Here is a 20,624-nt window from a genome sequence, read left to right on the forward strand (position 1 = left end):
TTTGGGTAGGTTTTTTTTTTTTTTTTTTTTTTTTTTTTTTTTTTTTTTTTTGGAAATGCCCATCAGCAATCGATGGGGAAGGCTGCAGTTTGAAGCTCAGGTGGGTCACACAACCCTGTCTTCTCACTGACAGTCTGGTGTGCACATGGCCACTGGCACTTTGACAGCCAGTTACCCTCAGGAAGGGCTGCCCTTCTACTCAAAGCAGAAGAAATCACTGATGTGAAAGGGTCTGTTAGCTCCCAGCGATGACACAAAATCAGTGTTAAACGCTCTTCAAAGAGCATTACTGGGGCAAACATATTTCTGTAAGCTTTGCCCAGTCAAAGTTTTAATAAACACAGATTCTACAGCATTCAGAAGCAGATTATATTCTGCAGTATTCTCCTACTTGTTCAGCTACTTTTTTGTCTCCAGGAACTACAAATATAGCCTGAGCCTCCAGTGACCTTACTAACAAGCTATTTCAGCTCAGCGCACTGTGGCCAGTGTGCTGTGCACAGTCTCAGCCTCACACCTGCCTTTCAGCAGCACTTCTGTCAGGAGAGGGGGTGCACAGCATGACCACATCCCTCAGACCTAAGCAAGCTAAGCCAACTCCTCCAGCACTCGCTCCCCATTTCCTTCCAGAGTGGGTTTTTAGTGCCAGTATTTGTTTCACAAGGTAAGTCTGCTGGCAGAGGTGGAGCCACAATGCCAATTGCTCTCTGCTGGAAGCAGCTCCTCTCTGTCCTGTTCCCAAGCTGCTTTCCAGGGCTCCTCAGGCACAGATGCCTCAGAGTTTGCCCACCAGCTCTGCAGGGCTGGGGCTGCTGGCAGACTGTGGAGGGGAAGGGCACCCACACACATGGCTAAGCTCTTGCTCTCTACCCCAATGCACAGGACCACATTCTGCAATGACTGCAAGTGGGACAGCCTCAGCCAACCCAAATCTCTGTTTCTTGTTCCCAAACTGGCTGAGCTACAAAGTCCCATAACCAGCCTGATTTCAGACCCGCCATCCTCTTTGCTAGACCCTTTTTCTAGTGACACTCTCACCGTGCTCCACCAAGACATTTGATCCAAGCACAGTTTTTTATTATATGAAAATAATTGCTCTGAACACTATAGAATATTCTCTACATGACAAGCTCCAGTTCTATGGTAAGTGAAATACTTGAAGATCACAACCAATGTCCCTCCAGAGGGAGAAAAGGGGGGAAAAATTCTCAAACGCAAGCAAACATGGTATAAGCAAATGCATGTCTCAAAAGACTGAAAATTGAAAAAGAAAGACAAAAATAAAACCCAACAACAACAAACCACCCCCCAACAACCAAAAAAGCATGTTGCCATACAGTTAAATAGGTGTCTTTAAGCCTGAAGTTCAACAATGTGAAGTGGAACATCACCATTCTTTTTCAGTTGCCTCTTTTTATTATTTTTTGTCAGTAGTCGGACTGCTATTGCAAACACCTTCACAACATACAAAAACCAAATTTTTTTCTAATCCAGAATAAGGTAATGATTTTTTTGTTTTTCAATCTGATGGGAGTTCAAAAGTAAAAGAGAAACAGTAAAACTATGACAACAGCACCTTGACATTGTTTTAATTTCAACGCTATCAGAAGTTAGAAGCAGTAAACATATATACTAACAGACTAAAGATACTTACTGTCTAAAATGTAAACAGAATGTTTTGGTTCAATTTATTTTTCTGAAAGAGGACAGTTTATCATTAATTCACAATTGAAGCAGCATGCAATTTTATTCTTTTTTTTTTTTTAAATTTTTTCTATTTTCAATTCTTGGCAACGGCGACAAACCACAATGTTATGGAGGAATGTAATGCAGACTTTTTTGTTCGCTTGATTTTCTTTTTTTTTGGTTTTTTTTTTTTTGTTTTTTTTTTTGTTTGTTTAAACTTGTGCGCAAATGACTATTGTTCCCCTTCAGGTCATGAATATGTTCAATAAATAGATTGTGTAACCACTGTACTGTATAAACTTCAGTCATACATGCAGTCCATAAAATTATTTTTTACCGAATAATTTACCCTGTTATGTATATATACAAATAGATAATTTTGTCTCAATATAATCTATACAACACGAATGCACTATCTTCCCCTTTTAATGGTCAATGTACATACACAGGAAGTGTCTATCCTTATGAAGCGCCAGCCAACTCTCTTTTTGTTATCCATGGTGAGAGCTCTCACGTAAGACTGCGTAGTTCGGCACTGCGAGTTCCAGTGCCTCTTGTCTATGCCCCTGCAGCCCTCCTTTGTGTACCCCTTGGGGTTGCATTTGGTCTCGTAGAAGTATTGCTTCAGCTGGCCTTTGGGCACGGGGACTTTCTCCAGCACGGTGACGGTGGCCCCGGACATGTCCACCGCAGTCTTTTTCTCCGCCGCCGTCACCCACTCGCTGGTGCTGTCGCACACGCTCAGCTCCCCGCGGCGCGCCGGGTCCGAGTGCCGCCGCACCCGCATGGACATGTTCGCGGCATCCAGGTAGTTTTTGTACTCCTCCAGCAGGAACAGCAGCGGGGGTTCCAAAGGCACTTGACTGCTCAGCATGACTCGGGATGTGTACAAGTCTGCATCCTTGTTTCCCTTGCTGGGCTGGATGTCCTGCTCCTCGTCTAGAAGCTCCTCTATGACGTGTTCAAAAGTGTCTGCCAACGACGTCAGGCCCCTGGAACCAGCACTGGGCCCATTGATGCTCTCCAGAGTCCCGTGGGTCCGGAGCCCTGGGTAAGCCAAGCTGCCTTGTCCTCTTAGACTGGCTTCTTTCATTGGGGCAGCTTTCATGCAAGTGAAGTATGAGATAACCATAGTAAAGAAAAGGATGGTCATCACTCTTCTCACTTGGTGGAACTGTAAAAACCAAGAGAAATAAATTAATTTACAAGGTTTGGAGTAATAAAAATTCACCCAAGTTGTCACAAGACTGTGCATTTTCTACAGAGGTGTTCTGCATGCAGTTGCAACTCATTACCAGTGATAAAGCACTCTCTTGTTAAAGAGTATTCTTTAAATTAGAGTTTCAGAAAAAACAGAGGCTGCAGCACAGGCAACATTGATCCCAGCACCTCGGTTCTTACACACTAAAATCCCTCTGTAGCAAGTATTGGATTAGATACTAGACAAACTCCTTCTTTATTGACCAATTACACCTATTCCAAGAACAGCAAAAGCAGAACTGCTATTTAGCAATACAACATTTCAGCAATAAAAGGCAGCTTCACAGCTGTGAAAGGCAAGACTTCCATTTCAAGCACAAATGTAAATACTTGATTTTGAGGATCTCTCTGTGGCAGAAAATAGTTCACAATTCTGCCCACAAAAACCCCAAACTAACAAACAACTGAGCAGCACCAGGATAAACTGCATTTGTGTTTTGAAAGCCATCTTCAAAACACGGGAAGAAGCCGTACAATTCTGAGGTCTCTGCAGGTCAATTTCTCATCTAAACCTAGGAGGCACATACACATAAATGCAGAATAAGAAAGTGGCCTGGAGCAGTAAAGTCGAGCAGGACAGAGGCTTGCATCATGTGAACAGCACGGAAAGGGCGTGCTGGAACACAGAGGTGGCAAGAGCCACTCTGAAGTGACAGCAGCAGAACCACTGCTCTGTGCCTCTCCAGGGCCCCACACCACCTGTACTCAGGTGAGCAAAGCATTTCTTTATACCTTACAAACATTAGTTAGAGCCCAGAGGCCATCATGAACCCCAGCATCACCAGCCCTGTTGCCACGCTGAAAACACAGCAGGTTGCCTGTGTTTTCTCTCACATTCTGCCCCAAAATCTGGCACACGTTAAGGGTTTATGGGTATGCTCATCTCTGTCCTCACTGAGAGGGGAGGGTAGCACCAGACAGGAGTGCTGGTAAGGCAATCCCTCACCAGGCTGGAATCAGCACAGCTCTCTCCTGTCAGGACTCCCAGCCATGGGGAGCTCACATCAACTCCTTCCCAAGTGCTTTGCCAAGGCTGCTCAGGTAGAAATTGTTTCCTCAAGTGCAGAGTAGATGCTTTAAGTCCTGTTACAAGAACGGCCCCCAAATCCTGCAGTGACAGAGAGCCATGCCTTCTGTCTGACCCCCAGCACTACTACAACATCTATCACACCCAGTTGTTATATTTTTCCTTCAGGTCCCTCTTCTCACCAGTTCTGTTTGCTAGAAAGCAACAGCATTGTCCACATTTTTGAAAAAGCAGCTAATGCATGTTTCAGAGCTTTTGAAGTTCATTTGGAAGTAGCTCATACTTGGCAACATCCATTGGAGTAAATGCTATTTCTGTTTGCCAACAGGGTGCTATGTAAAAAGACTTACTTTATCTGCAGCAAATGTACTGTGGGAAATGAGTACTATTATGACTTAACATGGAAAGGCAATTTATCATAAAACATACAAATAAAATGAAATGTGCACTAGAAAGGCAATGCCCAAAATGTACTTAATGAAGGCAGGGTGGGAAGTGTTCAGGTTTATGTCCATGCTCTCCTCATCTCCAGACCCCCACTAAACAAGATTTTGGCCAAGAATCCTTTCTAACCCAGCACAACTCTTCCTTCATCCCTCCATCCCCCTTCCTGTTTAAGAGTGTTGTTGTGGCATAGATTTATTAAGATTAAACAAACCTGACATCTGTGACTCACAGGAACACAGTGTTTGCTCTAACCATGCAGAACATTAATATTTTGCAGGTTTTTTTTTCCTGTTGGGATTTTTAAAACATTCTACAGGGAGTGTCAGATTTCTTCCTCAAAGGGGAGGAAAAGAGGCGAGGTGATTTACAAAAGAAGATTTACAGAGGTGATTTACAAAAGAAGGAAAAAGATTGCTAGTCTTCCTTTACCAAATGAGACATGAAACAACTCTTCTTGTCTTGAAATGGGTGGCTCAGCTAACATAAAAATGCAGAGCCAGTGGGACAGAAAAATAATATTTATACACTCTCTCTTCAGAGAATTGTTTAATATAAAACCTAAAATGAAAAGAACCCCAAACACTCACTCTGTGGCCACCAGAGCAATGAACAGAAAGCAGATCTTCTGGCTTCTGACCAAATTGCTGTTATTTTTATGGAAGCAGTGCCCAGAGGTCCTGGCCAGTTCCTGACTCTGTGGGACAGAGTCTCTCTGAGCACGTAGGGCACGAGAGAGTGGGCACAAGGGGCACCACGACCTGCACAGAACAGGGAGAAGTTTGTCCCCAGCAGGTAAGCACAGCAGCTGGAGCTGATCAGGGCTTTTCAAGTTAGACAGGTGAACAAAGGAGAGAACCACCCCTGGACCAGGCCACATCCTTCACTGCTGTCGCTGGGCTGTTCACCTGGCACAGGGTGAGAACAGAACAGTGCCTGTGCAGCTTCACTCACAGCAAGCTGCAAGAAATTGTGTACAACTAGATTCTGAAAACCAACAATTTTTAGACAGGCATTACCCACATAACATACTGATGATACAGTGCTTAAAAGCCAATCCCCTTCCTCCCAGTTAAAACTGTAGAGGAGCATGTCAAAGTAAGCTTTAGCAGCACAGATAAAGGAGTATTGCCAGCAAGAAACCACAGATCAAACATCTACTGCTCTGCAAGTGAGCCCCAGACTAAACTGAACTCCAGAAGCAGGATGTAAAAACATTCTTCTCTCTATCTTGGCAGCGACTTGAGCACTATACAGAGTCCTTATCTTTGGCAGCAACATTATATCAAGTGATTTAATACAAGGGTGTAGTATTTTATCACCTGGGAAATATCTTCATTTTAGAGACCATAGCAATTTGTATTAGCAGTTTCTAAAAACCAACTAGTTCAACATGCTGTAGCAGAATAAGATATCTCACTTCATGGGTAGAGTCCCACAACCTTTCAGCTAGTGTTGAACTGACACACGAATGCATGTGTGTTGGTTTTACCTGGCCTAATTTTTGGATGAGGAGGGAATAAAGCCAGCCACAGAAGTGATTTTTTTTAATACCTTTTAAGTTTTGAGCTTATTTTTCCCTTAAAGTGTTTCTTTCCAATCCTTACCTCAACTCATGAGCCCCTTTGGGTTTTTTCTGGCCTTCCTCTGCTCAACTATAGCAGAGGAGAATGGGTGAAGAGTTTTTTTTTCATGGGTGCCAGCATTCAGCCAGCATCAAACTGCTGGCATCTCTTTCTTAATGAGGCAGGACTAATATCCCAATGCAGCACCAATAAGGTCACTGGAAGACTTTGGATGGCAGCTTCCAGTCCTTTTCCTCTCTGTTCTCCAACCACCAAACCTTCTTTATATTGCATTATATAATAAAGATTAAAGATACTGTTACATTAAGTGTCTTGTAAACCCCAAACATTAACATATTGTGTACATCCTTCTGATTATGAGCCAGTCAGTGTGCCACCCTGTGTGGAAGGGGAACTGGGCTGGGAACATGGGAGAAGACTTATTTTTCTATTTTCCCATCCTGCTATTACTGAGCAAGATATTGATCCTCTCTGTGCTGGGCATACCCACCACTGAGAGGCCCTGCATGGAGATGGCCCAGGATTTCCGTGTACATCCATGCCTGAGGCCATGCTGGCAGACTCAGCCGCTATTTCCCATGGAGGCTCACCAATGCTGAGTTTTTCTTAACTGGAGCAACCTGGCTGATACTGCATGTTCTTGGGGCATCAGTACATCTGAGCGCCAGACAAGCAGTGTAGCCATGACTACTTGTAGTAAGATGTGCACCCAGAAACACACACACACAAAAAAAAAATCACAGATGTTACAACATCAGTCTGTAATCCTACAATACACTCATTTTCCCTCCCTTCTCAGGTGTAGGAGGTTCAGGTCTCTACTCCACACCTTCTAGAAACAACAAGTAAAGGCTGCAACCCTTCTGCACTCCTGTTCAGCCACACCTCTGGTCATAAAAGACTGCAGACCTGTCCAGGAGAAGAGATCTTGGTCCAGCTGTTGTCCCAGGCACTGCACACCCACTAACCTGTACAACACAGACACACAGCAGGCCCCCAGAGCCAGCCTGGAACTGCTCCCTCGGGACACCAGGTGTGTCTATCAGAAACCACACCCGAGACCATCTTGGTGAACACTCCATTCTCATGGCCACCAGAATGTCCCCTCTGCTTTCACACAGCACAGTGAAGCTGGGGCAATGAAAAGAGGTCACCCACTGGAGTGGATCTCAGGAAGATGTGACCTACTTCTCACCCCAATAAAGCCCAACAATTCCAGCTAGAGCAAGGACACGGAACTGTGGCAGGCATCTCCACTAATGGGAAGCAGGCTCATTAAATGAAGGTCATGTCAATTAGCTACAGCTACTTTACATATGCAGTCAATTACCTTGCTGCACTACTCATTTCAGTATTTGTATTTAATGAAGATTCATCACTTAATTGTTTTATTTCATTATTTTTAGGTATTTTAAGCAGAAATCCAGCAGCTTAGCAGCTTGTATTTCCAGCAAAGGGACCTAAGGAATAGCTGTGAACATGTACTTGCTTTCCTGCATCCCAATATGTGCCATGTGAGTTGAAATAACTTTCAGTAGTGAATAGATTCATGCTTTAATCTCCAGAAAGTAGTGCGTGAAGGAAGATAAAATTAGCAGCAAGTGACATTCGTTTTGTGCCTTGCCATTTTCTAAGCTCTTTACACAAAAGTTCAATTTACTAAACCCTACTGAATGCCACAGGCATGAGTTTCTGCTTTATGCATCATTACCAGAGTGTGTGAACAGATATCAAAATAGGATGCATGTCAGCACATGATTTGCAAAGACTAAATGTACTGAGAACAAATAGTATTAACCTTTATCACATGCATAACTGGATGTCTGACACACTCTACTTATCCTCAAGGCTATTTATGCAGCAAACTATATAATTGCATTTTATTACTGCAAATAAAGCACCCACCCCCCAATACATACACATGCACACCCATAACCAATTTGTATTCTTCTAAGCTGGTGCTTCTTGTCAGGAAAAATAAACCTATTTTATTCTTATTCTCCTGTTGGTTTTCCCTGAGGTAATGAAATCTACTTAGTCTTAATGCCAGAGATAGCAGAGACTATGAAGTATTTTGAAGTCCAAGATAAACAGCAAGCAAATTTACAAGTAGTGTTAACTTTAACTACAAGCATGAGAAATTTGCTTTCATCTTATGTTGCTAAATATTGTCTGTGGTACAGCCTCCGAGAGCAAACTCAAGCAATGTCTGTATTGGCTCTGGAAAAGCATGCATCTGTCTGAAGGAATACAAGGCATTTTTTTGTGGGGTTCCAAGGTTTTATTGGACTCTCTCCTCAGTACATACAGGAATCACAGCTTCTGACAACCAGAGGTGAGAAAGAACCCAAAGAAAATAATGGCAAAATAATAATGCCATGACATCACAGTCCTGATCCTTCACAGAGCCATGTATCAGAGTTTCCTACAGACTTTGCTCATACCTTCCTAGACACTCAAACAGACCTCAAACACTCGCTGAGTGAGAATTCAGCTGCTTTAATGAGGGCAGAGCAGATTCATTGCAAACACACTTAATTATACTTAAATTGGCTAAGTGCAGGACTGCAAGGTGTTCCCAGCAGGATCTCTCTTGGACACATCTCAGATCCAGTCTGCCCATACCAGTGAACAGGAAGGATGAGCTCTGACAGTAGGCACAAGTGAAGAAACAGACCAGAATCACAGATGGTATCATATTTTCAGAGAGACAACATCTTTAGAAAAGATGTGCACTTTTTTAATGCTGTGCTAATGGGAACTGATGAGAGATCCAGCGACACACTTACTGCCTTTGCAGCTGTTCATGCAGCGTGCCACACTTGGGGCACCCAAACCACAGGAACCTGTGATTCCAGCTGTACTCAAAGAAGCTCCCAAAGGAGCCTCTGTGTGCCACCACTTCCACCAAACACCATGTGCTTCACCACAACATGTTTTGCCAAAATTTCACATTGAAATCCCAAGGTATTCAATGAATATCCTCCACAAATAAAAGCACTACCAACAGGTTAGTTTCTGCTTTTCAGAGTACCATGGGTAGAGAAACATGTAGCACTTCTACTCCTATGTCACAAATACTATACAGTAGGGATGTTACTTCTAAGCCCAAAACTTGTGCGTTAGCAAATTCCAATTTCAAAACTGACTTCAGAAAACTGCATTTATGTCTTTAGAGTATACATCAAGGTATGTCCACATGCCATTACTGTGGTCATTCAGGAGTAACATTAAAGCAACCTCTGTGAAAGCAACCTCTGTCCACCTATAGTACAGGGAACATAGTTCCCCCCACCCCCCCATGAAACCAATCCATTTTTTAAGTAATTACTCCATGACAAGATGCCCCCTCCATGGGGGCAGATAATTACAGTTCTCTGAAATAATTTTCTTCAATAGCCACTAGAGCTTTATAAAATACTAATTCAACCTGTGTGCAAAACAGCATTAAGGCAGAACCTCAGACCTTTGAGCAGCATCTGTAGTTTGTCTTCTGTTTCACTACGGTTCTTTGGTATGAAACACTGCACTGAATCATCACAGGACTAAGCTATTCTGCCAAGTACACACATGAAGCTCACACAGAAGTCAAGATAATTGGCACCCAGAAGCAGGAACAGAATGGATCATGTTGTGCAATCTAGCACAAGCTGGATCCCTTGAACAGTGACATGTGCCCAGCACCCTGGAACAACCCAGGAGTTCCTGCACCAGTTGAGCTTGGATCTCAGAGTGCCTACAAACTACTGAACAGCATGTAAAGCATCCCACACATGCATCAGTTCTGCTGCAAGTGGCAGCTTCCTAGGACCTATAGAACATTAGGCACCCAACAGGAACAAAAGCGAAGATTTGCCAAGGAAAAGAAACGGTTAATGATGATCAGATGGAGCAGTTAGCAGTGGTTTGGGCAGGCAGTGCTTTCACCAGGGTGAGGAGAGGACAGCAAGGGCTATTCCTGCTTGCTACAAGACCCTTACCTGTGCTGAGCCCCTGACTGTGTGTGGCACTGCTGTACAATACCTCACTTTCAGCCATAGCCACTACTTGAAATGCAGCTGTACACTGTGATGTGCACGAACCAGAAACCAGGACTGCTTGTTGTGAGAGCCCTGAAAGGTATTAACAGTTCTCCTGCATTTCCTAGTGGAGTTTCAGTCATCTTTTGGCTGTCTGCCCTTGTGTGTGGATTTTTCTTGCCACATGCTCAGTCCAGCTGTCAGCACAGGATCTCCATGGAAATAATTTCTGTACACAGGGCAAGGAAGAAAAGCTTACTCTGAGGTACCACAGCACTTCCTGGGAGTATTCAAGTCCAAAGTTACACGGGAGCAGAAGCAGAAATCTGTAGGTTTGCAGCCACCTCAATCAGTGTTAACAGAATAACCAGGACTTGCATAACGATATAAGGATTTGCTTATTGGGAATCCACTGCACTGGGCAGCCAGCCCTGCATCTGTCTTGCTGTGACAACAGCCTTATCTCTGGAGATAACACTACTGGAAAGTTATGTCAGTATGTTAACATAACTGTACTGAAAACACTTTGGCAAGAAGTGCTCTTTCACCAATGATATCTTACAATGACAATACAGCTTCCTACAGATTTCAAAGCATTACAGTTTTCAGCCTTTTTTCTCACCTTCTAAGTGGTTTCACGTTGAAACAAGACTTTTGCACTTGCTATGGCTGGTACTATATTCCTAATCTGTTTTAAAAATCTGGGGGCCAATTTCAGGCAGATTCAGCAGAGGGATACACAGGGTCACGTTGTATAACCAGCAAGCCAGCACCTGAGAGTGACCCAAATAAGCTCTTCTCCTCCATCCTTGGGCAAACACCAGTGTACAGGCTTATGGACTTACAACACTGAGTTTTCCCTTTCATTTCACAAGCTCCACAGAGGGAAAAGGTTTGGAATCTCTAGAAGGAGTGAGGAGGGGACATCTGGCAAAGATGCGAGGGTTTGAAAACAAGTTTCATTAGTTGTACTGCTCAAGGTACAAACATGTAGTGGAACATACAGAAAAAAAAAGCACCTGCAGTCTTACAGGAAAAAATTAATTTATCCAACTCCTGCATTCTCCCAGCTGTATAATGATGTAATTTCTTTCACCAAGGAGTGTTACACTGTGATTTCTGAGAATTACACAGACATTGGGAGTTCCCTTTCCCAATTAAAAATGAAGTTACATGGTTCCTGACTTTTCATGCTTGCCACTAGATATAACAGATTGTGGCATCATGGGTGAATTATAGCCACAAAAATTATGGAAGCTCCTTGAAGCAGTAAGTTCCAGCGGACCTAATTCTAGTGGACACAGTCCCTGCCTGGTATAAATCCACAGTGTTTCATTCATAGATTTATATCAGTTGCAAAGGTGACCAGTATTTATGTGGTCAGAAAATCAGATGGGGTCACAGCCTAAACTACAGCTAATTGCTGTATCACAACAAAACGTGACAGGTTCCAGCAAAGCAGCTTCCTCAGGACTCATGGGGGATACATGGATATTTGGTAAGACAGTTTAAAGAGAAAGGAAAAACCTTTCTAGGTGTGCAGGCTAGCTCTTCTCTTCCCTCACTGATACAAGCACATAAACAGCCTGGACATGTCTATAAAGAGAAGTATGCAAAATCCAGCCCAACACCACCTAATGCTCCTCACTTGGGTGTCCCATTTCATGCACAACCCCCCACTGAAGCAAGTGGCTTTGCTGCCAGCAAAGCACTGTTCTCACTGTAAGAGCCCTTAAGCTCCAAAGGGTAGGTTTGTATATGAGATTTCAGTCTTTAAATAAACATGTCTCTAGAAAAACTTCAATACCTGTCCCTTCATGTAAGCAGATCCCACTATGCTGCAGGGAAGGACAGCTTCTCTTCTAATAGCTGGGGGTGGGGGAGGAAAGAGAAAGTTAAAGCAAGAAACATTAAATTACACAATTAGTCTTGGAAACAGCTAAGTATTCTCCCTCTCCCAGACAACATAACAGAATAGCTGTAGCAGTCACCATCCTATTCAAAATCAAAAGCAAAAATGTCACACCAGAGATAATTAGTAGTTATAGAGAGGAAAAGAGGTTGCCAAAGCTCAGAAATCTGCTACTTAAGCTGTCGTGACTCTCCAATTGTGCAACACTTTTTGGAGAACACGCTATCAAAGCCTCCAAAGTGCTTTGCAAACACTGAATCCCGACATCCTTAGGTGAGAAGGAACGGCATCAGAAACTGTCTTCCCTCTGGATAGCCTAAAGCCCACAAGTATTTTAAACATTTAACCCCAGACTGCAGCAAGTCACTGCCGAACCAGAGGAGAACAGGGGAGCTCTTGCCCAAACCATCTCAGTTCAGCCACTACACAAAGCTGCCTTTACCATGTGTACCACAGGCGTATTTTGCTAATCTCTCCACAGCAATTTAGATGCCTAACACAGAAAGATGCTGATTAAAACCTTAGGGGTATTACTTGGAATACATATGCTAGCTCACTTCCATCTGTGTCATTATTAGTCCCTGACTGTAGGTTAACTATAGGGCATGTTGTCACGAGCCCAAGGTGGGGTGCAGAAACTCCTGCTATTGCCACATGGCTTTTTACTTTGTCTTGCATTTCTCAGCTTTTAGCCTCATGCTTCCAATTTGTCGGCTCAACCACAAAAAACCTAACAAAGAGCAACAAGGAAAACAGAACTAGTGTTAAAATATAAATATTCTCTAAGTTAGATTTGAAATGCAACACAAGTTCCTAACTCATCCAGACCAGAGACTGCTTTTACCTGCAGCAAACTTGTTAGGAAATTTGGGAAAGACCTATTCCCATAAAGAAGTACTACTGCACAAGCAGGTATTTACCAGCCCTACAAACACAAAGCAGGCAGCTTTGCAAGTACCAAGGGTCATCCTTAATGTCGATAAAATGGAGAACAGCAAGGTTATGCCTACCTGTAATATGGGTAGCAGCACCATCACAGCAATAAAAGGAAAAAAGATGACTGAGTTCCAGCCATCTTTATTCCCAATGCACATCCACAGATCCAGCTTTATGTTAAAATACCAATGGCTCAATACAGTCCTTAAAAAAACTACGGGTCGTGTTTTGACGTATGCCTGGCCATGACAAATTACAAGATATGCAGAATATCAGCACTTCCCCTGCAGCCATTTTTTAGTGAGCACAATTTGAATACTAAAAATTCTGGTGGTGCTTTGCAACTGAAGACTTGCTTCAAAGTTTAATTTCAGTAGACATGTAAGTTATTTATTGTGTTTTCTAGGTCTCACTGCATACCTGCCCTTCCTTTAGCTAAAGGCAGGGAAAATGATTTATAGTATTTCCAAGAAACGAGTCTGTAAGTTTTGTAACAGTTACAGGAATCGGAGCAGGTTAAAAATACACAACCACTTCCATGTTGGACAAAATTGATTAAGAACTAGATGATATGACTTCATGCTTGAAGTTTATGGACTTCAAGATTTTGCCTGTAGGTTTGTCACTCTCAAAGGCAGACTTCTTGGAGGCTTAGACTTCTAACTAACTTATTCTTAAACATTATTTCTGCCTTTTTTTTAATGGAAGTGCGTGGAATTCACTCATTCTTTTGCAACAACCTTGTTCATTGGTGGCATTGCTCCTACTTTTGCAGTTACAATGGCAAAAAGTTTTGCACAGGGGACAGCAGAAATTTATCATCAGTATAAAATCAAGAGTGACAAAGGACTAAAATAAGTCTTTGAAAGAAGGCAGCTTCATTCCTTGTTTTAAATTCATGTGCCAATCATTAGCCTTTAAGGGGAAAGTTCATTTCCAGACATCTCTTGCTAGTCAAAAAATCTGTGTGTCTGTGGAAGATGTAAAGAAGAACCTGCTTCTTCTCTTTGCAGCTTTTCATTGGCATCCCTTTGCCAATGCCACACCAGTAAATACTCTGCTGCTGTAAAACCATCCTTCTTTGCCTCCCATGAAACAAAAACAATCCTTCACCAGTCTACGACACATAAGCTGATAACAAAACATGACATTGACATAAATGGTAATGTTTATATCTGGAAAAGCAAAAAATGCAGAACTTCAGATGTGTTTACTTCTAGTTTTGGTTCAACCCATTATAGAGATAAAAGGTGGTCATGATGTTCAGAAGGACATTCATAGCTCACCACAGTTTCCTGGCACAGGTTCTGGTTAAATCACTCTTGCCAGCTCCAACTTGTTATTGAATTTGCTTCCTCCTCACACTGGCTCTCTCAGTACAAATTCTATCAAACAGTATTTCTCTCAGCATTTACGGCTCAGTCAAACTGGATAATCAACCCAGAAGGAATGTAAATAGCACAAGATGATCCAAGTCTTAATGGAGGCAGCCAGCAGGCAGAATTACCTAGAAATACTTCAAAACAAGTCCTGTCACTCATCCCAACAGCATCCACGCACTTCTGCATCGGAAATGGTGGAGCCACAACCAACACAGAAGGAGGCTTCAGGCATGTGCTCTTTATTGTTCCTCAGCACAAGCTTTTATACTCTTGATCTTGCATGCATTCCACCTGTGTGCCCTCTGTTCCCTGTGTGATTGCTCAGCACCCCTGGGCACTCCATGGCTCCTCACCTTTAACAGTGTTCCCCTGTCCTGCACAGCTGGAGCCATCGGGGATGAGGCCCCACAGCCCCTCTCCCAATCACCACAAACTCTGTGCCTACAACACTCCTGTGGTACAGTGAGAGCTTGGCTTTACTAAGCCAGCCTTTCAATAAAGTTTAGGTTTCATTTCCTTTCTTCTCAGTGTATAATGTACTGAACACTCTACAAGTGCACCATGGCTAGTGTAAAGATGGATGAACAAAACATATGGATACTAGATGTTGCACCAAGCTTAAAAAATGAATGGCATAACAGACTAAGGAATCCAGAGATCAGAACCTTTATTTTCTTGATCAAGATGAAACAGCATTTCTCCAGGAGCGGTTTTAAAAAAACCCAGGGTTTAGATCACATTAGATAAGGCACAATATGCACACAAGATTGTGTTTAACTCACTTTTAAAAGATATATTGTAAAGGATTCTGGGTTGAGTCTTTTTCATGCTGAATTAATAAAGAGCATATAACAACATTTTGCTCAAGGTTTTGCCTAGTTCAATTTCTTCCCAGATTTCTCCTGCATTCATGCAAAGCCTACTTGTAACTCAGTGCACATACCGGAAAGGTTGAGGCTGATGTGGAACTCCAGTGAGCCAAGAATAGTTTTTCAAACTCTAGTTTGGTATTACAACTCTCACGCACCCTGATATGGTATAAGCAGTTCACAGTTGCCTCCTGACTTGTGGCAAATATCCCTGCATCACAGTTTCTCAGTTTCCCACACGAAAATTCTGTTCCCTCAGAAGTTTTGGCTTAAGCTCTTATCCCAATCCCACTGACAGCCTTAAACGATCTTAAGAAATTTTAAAATCCATCACCTGGAAATTTATACAGTACATGCAATTAACTAGTGGGTCGCATTTTCGGGGCTCTGTGAGATGATGTTATCAGCTCCAGGTTTAGTCGTGTTGGTTTGCTTATTCCAGTAGGCATTTGATAGCTGAGAGCTAGCAGTTATTATAAAAGCCCCATAACACACCGGGTCTCTAAGAGTCAAACAGAAATAACTGAACATGAGATTAGGCGTTCAGGGGGTAAAAAAGGCTCATTGTTTCCCTCTGTAATCAGGAAACAAATTAAGTAGGGAACACTGCTTTTCTCTCAAATGTAGAGGAAAAAACTGCTATAGCAGGTTGATGTACAAAACAAAACAAAAAAAAACAAACAAGGAACAGATACTAGTGTATTCCATGTTGATTTGAGATAGTAATAAATAGCTACATAATCAACGTAACTTTGATACTTAAGTTTTAAGTTGAGAAAATTCTCAATCTAGTGAAACCAATCTAAAGGCTGCTGAGTTCATACGTTTGGGGAAATCACTTTTTTCCTGTTCCAGCAAATATATACTAAAGGACAGTCCCCAACCAGTAGACTTCAAAGTTGGGATAGGGAACAAATCAACCTTCAACCGAACTCAAATCCTTAAATCCTAATTCTACACTGCGTATTAGTGGTGTAGGCTTTACAAAGGCTATGGAGCCTCAGCAGCAGCTGCACCAAACCCTTATAAATTTGACTTGCAAATACTTCTTTAGGTGCAGTCTAAATTAAATCAGCAAACGCTTTACTGAAAGTGATGCTTCTTTGCTTACCTACTTAAGGCACACGAGGAAGACTGTATAAAAACTTAGTTACCTGCATCACTAGAACAGGATTCACAGGTAATCATCAAGTACAGGGCTAAAAAAAGTCTGCACTCATGTACTAAATCTAAACTGTGGAGTAAGGACTGGGATTAACTCCTTCTCAAGGCGCAGGCTCCCCTGCCAGAGGCAGCCCGAGCACCCTGTGTGGTTCGTGCATCTCTAGGTGGCAGCAGCTGCTCAGATTTTGAGATACTGTAAGATGCTTATCTCAAATTTAGCAACCAGTATCCTTCCATCCTCCTAGAATTGCCTTTCCTAACGTGAAATGTGACCCCCTCCCCCATTTCTTCATAATTTATAGTAGTCTGTAGCTGAGTCACAAGGATTTCTGCATTTTCCTAACCAAGTACACAAGAAAAGAAATGAACTGCCAAAGGATTGAGGTAATTTATAGCGTAAAGCATTGAGAGCTTCTAGTCGATCAAAGGACTCAGAGAAACAAATATAAGAACAATCATGCCTTCTGTTCTCTACAAATGCCACGGCCAGAAATAACTGTCCTAATTAACTGGTTTCAGAAAATGACTTCTCTGAAAAATACAATATTCTTACCAAGGAAAGTATACAACTGCTACAGCCTTATGGCAGCTGTCAGCAGGGCATGAAAAAATCACTAAATGAAGTTTCCTTTTCCTTCCTCTGGTTGTGCATGGTACTCATCTTTAGACAGCTGTATCTGTTGATGGTGCCGAAATGATGCTGTAAGGGGACATTCCAGTATCCCTGGTATCAGTGTTACCAAGAATTGCAATCCCATCAGGTCAGTACCATCCCAGCCAACCTCTGTTCACTGGTTATAAAGGCCAGACATCGTACCTGAGATGAGGTTGGCTTTTTTTTGGTAAGACTGTTGTCTGGTCAGTCATGCCCATGGCATTTCCAGTATTCCAGACAGTTTTGTGTTCACGGCTGCTATTGGGTTAGCAGTTGAACTCCACCAGTCTACAGCTGCCTGACAGTGAGGTCCTGAATGTTGCAACGGAGGAAAGGCTGAGCTTGACCCTACAGATCACCTACATTCACACATAAGACTGTTTGCCCTGTTCCACATGGACAACTCCTGCAAACAATGTTCATCCCTGGACTGCTCAGCACCTGGAACTGGTAACATGCAAGTTTAAGGTACCATTGCCTGTGTGCCCTGCATAGCAAAATCTGTTATTTATTGTTTGTATTACAAGAGCGTTGGTGAGTTCTTGTGGGGTACCTTGGATAGGCAAGACTACCTCTGCCTCAAAGAGCCTGCAGCCAAAGGTAAGACTGGTAATAGATGGATAAGGAAACAAAGTAAGATTTGTGAGCTGACAGACAGGGGCACAGCCTACCAGCCCCATCCCAACTCATGTGCCAGGCAGTACACTCAGTGCACACCTGTGCTGCTTCCTAAGGGGGTATCACAGCATGCAAGGGCTGTCACAGACCCCACGGCATGCAAGGGCTGTCACAGACCCCACGGCATGCAAGGGCTGTCACAGACCCCACGGCATGCAAGGGCTGTCACAGACCCTTCCCTGCTGCAACTGAAGACAACAGGTTATTGGTTAACAGTTCACTTCAGCAACACACAAAACCAGCTTAGCTTCAGTGCCCTTAAAAGCTTCATTTTAAAGGGTGTTTACAACTAAGGATTACCAAGAATGCCAGTGTATGAACTGATCTAAGAAATGATTGAGAGTTTCCCAATTAAGCAGCATTTCAGCTATTTAGGAGAAACCAAGCACTCACAACATATGCTTGAAAACAGGTCAAGACAAGTTGGCAATTAACCCATTGAAAGCACATATCCTTCTCTAATAGAGCCTCCAACAATTCACACAATGCCTCATGTGAGATTTCTAGTGTAGGCACGGGGTACATTCTTAGAAAACCTTTTCAGCCTTTTATGCAAACCAGGAAGGCAGGTATGAAGGTATGAGAAATACCTTTTGTTTTTTTTGGTTTTTTTTTAATAGGACCATACTTATTGCACAAGTCACTCAGTGGAGTGACTTGTTTCTCCTCTTCATGCAGTGCTTACCCGTAGAAGGGCTGAAAGGGTCTCCTTATTCCAAGTTTCTTTTAACCTGCTTTTATACGTGCGCTCCCTGAGAGAATTATTATCTGAGCAAAATGTGCAGCTTCTGTGTTTTCCTTACAGCAACAGCAGAGTAAGAGTTGCACAAATGCTTCAGCTACTGCAAGGACTTTTTAAGTGCAGCCACTTTCAGCTCAGCACTATCATGTATACAAAGCTTTTAAGCAAAAGCACAGAACCTTATTTTCCCCTGTATTTTTTTCATATGTTAACAAGCCTTTAAAAACCTTTGCATCTGTGCACTACATTTTGTAGTATTCCAGCATATTGCAGTACTTCCCGAGCACTACTGTTACAACATAATGCCTCGCTGCTTAACAGCTTGAAGTTACACTTTTTTCAGTTTAGTCTTGCTCTGTCCAAGATAAAAGTCCTTTCCCATCTTCCTCCACCATTATATCTGGATTATTCAGATGAAATGTTCTTCATCTTTCTGACCTGGTTTACCCCGATTTCACAGCCACATAACAACAGGATCTACCCTGCAGTTCCGGAAAGCAGAGAGCACTTGCAGCATGAACAGAAGGCACGCTGCTTACAAATGGGTTTTCCCAGACAAGGTTCAGTGAAGCTGAACATTAGTGGTAGTACTACGGCAGAAAAGAGATATTTTAGAGTTGAAACAGAGGTGCTGCTTTGCTCTGAGACCCAGGTGAGGGACGGCACTCATCCCTGCAGAACACCACTGTCTGTCTTCTCGCTTCCCCGGCTCTGTTTACACAGGCAGTGCCCTGGAACTCTGCACACAGGAAGCCGCAGCATCCCCCAGCAGCTGCTACCTCCTCTCACCCGCCAAACTACAGGATCCGCAGCGTGCCTGACGCCAAGAGCATCCCCTCTGCTGACGTCCTTCCATCCCCACACCGCCTCTGGGCCATCACTGGGCTGCAGCTTTCACCCGAGGGCTTGCAGGCAGCAATCGGCTTTGTAAGCAGAGCCTACGATTTACACAAACGCACCACCCAACACAAAAGAGCAGGTAATACGATGATGTCCTGCTTACTTAGGACAGCCACTCGTGTTAACAGAGCAAAGTCCTCACTTTTGTGACCAAAAAGCGATTAAAACTTGGTGCTCTGAACGTTCCTCCTGCCCACAAGCAGGCGGCTCATTATCCCTTTGCTCGTATCTATAGACAACCAAGGAAATTCATTTTATCTATTTATCACCATGAATTAAAGATTACAGAAATACCGGCTGAAGAAAAATGTATTGCCAGAATAGATTCTTTGCATTCATTAGAACTGTGTTACTAGAAACATAAATAAGTAATGACTTATTGATCTTGCATAACCTCAGAAGAGCAAACTACAATAAACTGAGAGGAAAAGGACAGATCTTAACTGGAATGTACAAACCAAGACACCAACAGCACCTCTTAAAAACAACCAAGCAAAGCAAGCGTGGCCCACAGCTGTAACACCTCATGCTTTTACTCCGAGGGGGAAAAAAGAATACATCCGTGGGACAGCACAAGGTCCCCAAAGCACAACCTCAGCCGAACAAATTTACCATTTAACCCCAGGGCTTTTTCCTGGGCGCGGGCGTGTCTGAGCCCCGGTACGAATCCCCAGCCGGTGGGTCGAGGCCAGCCGCTCTCCTCCCCGAGCCCCGGCACCTCCGGGCGCTCTCGCCGCCGGAGCCGCTCCGTGCGCCGCCCTGCCCTGCCGGCGGCACCGCCGGGCTGCCCGCGCCCGCTGCAGCGGGACGGCAGAGGAGCAGGCGCCCGTGCCACCGGGTCCCGGAGACGGTGCCGGGCATGCTTCACATTCCAGAGACGGTCCAGCTTCAACAAGTGCATCGCGCCCCTCCCTGACGGCGCCCGGCCCTCCCCGCACCCCGGCTGCTCCGCGCCGCCCGCCCCGCGCCCGGGCTCCGCCGCTGCCGACGCCTCTCGCCGGCCGGCGCCCGCCCGGCTCCGCAGCCGCCCGCACCCCCTGCCCCCGGCCCCTTAAGTTTCCCGGCGGGGCGCCGCGTACCTTGTCGTCCACACAAAGCCTGTCCGGGTCCCCTCCGGGAAGTCACATCCTCTCCCGGGCGCCCAGTCCCACCGACCGCCTCCCGCCGCCTCGACAACACAGGCGGCGTCTCAAGTGTCTCATCAAAGCTTTATGAGGGGCGGGAGGGCAGCGCGGCCGGATCCCACACTCCGCCGCTCCGCCGGAGCCTCCCGGCCCAGCCCCGCCGCCTTCTCCTCGCCGAGCGGCTTCGCCCCCGGCCGGCGGCTGCGGCGGCCGTAGGCACCGCGCTGCCCCGCTCCGAGT

The 20,624-nt window shown here is 44.2% G+C and overlaps 1 protein-coding gene across 3 annotated transcripts in view; it reads right to left on the reverse strand.

Moving 5' to 3' along the window:
* Nucleotides 1–1,402: 1,402 nt before the first annotated feature.
* BDNF (brain derived neurotrophic factor) overlaps nt 1,403–20,624 on the reverse strand; it is a 37,246-nt gene continuing 18,024 nt past the window's right edge. Inside the window, exons 1-2 of one of the 3 annotated variants that reach the window (XM_041411787.1) lie at nt 9,984–10,007; nt 1,403–2,860 (exon numbers count right to left, since the gene is read on the reverse strand). In XM_041411787.1, the coding sequence (XP_041267721.1) occupies nt 2,099–2,839 (741 nt within the window). In that variant the 5' untranslated portion in view covers nt 2,840–2,860; nt 9,984–10,007 and the 3' untranslated portion in view covers nt 1,403–2,098. Of the gene's footprint in view, nt 2,892–3,249; nt 3,270–9,983; nt 10,008–20,624 lie in introns of those variants that run through there. The other 2 variants (XM_041411779.1, XM_041411769.1) reach the window with 2 other exon arrangements.

The sequence above is a fragment of the Onychostruthus taczanowskii genome, unplaced genomic scaffold (genome assembly GCF_017590055.1).
Source record: "Onychostruthus taczanowskii isolate IOZ18803 unplaced genomic scaffold, ASM1759005v1 scaffold101, whole genome shotgun sequence".
NCBI lineage: Eukaryota > Metazoa > Chordata > Aves > Passeriformes > Passeridae > Onychostruthus > Onychostruthus taczanowskii.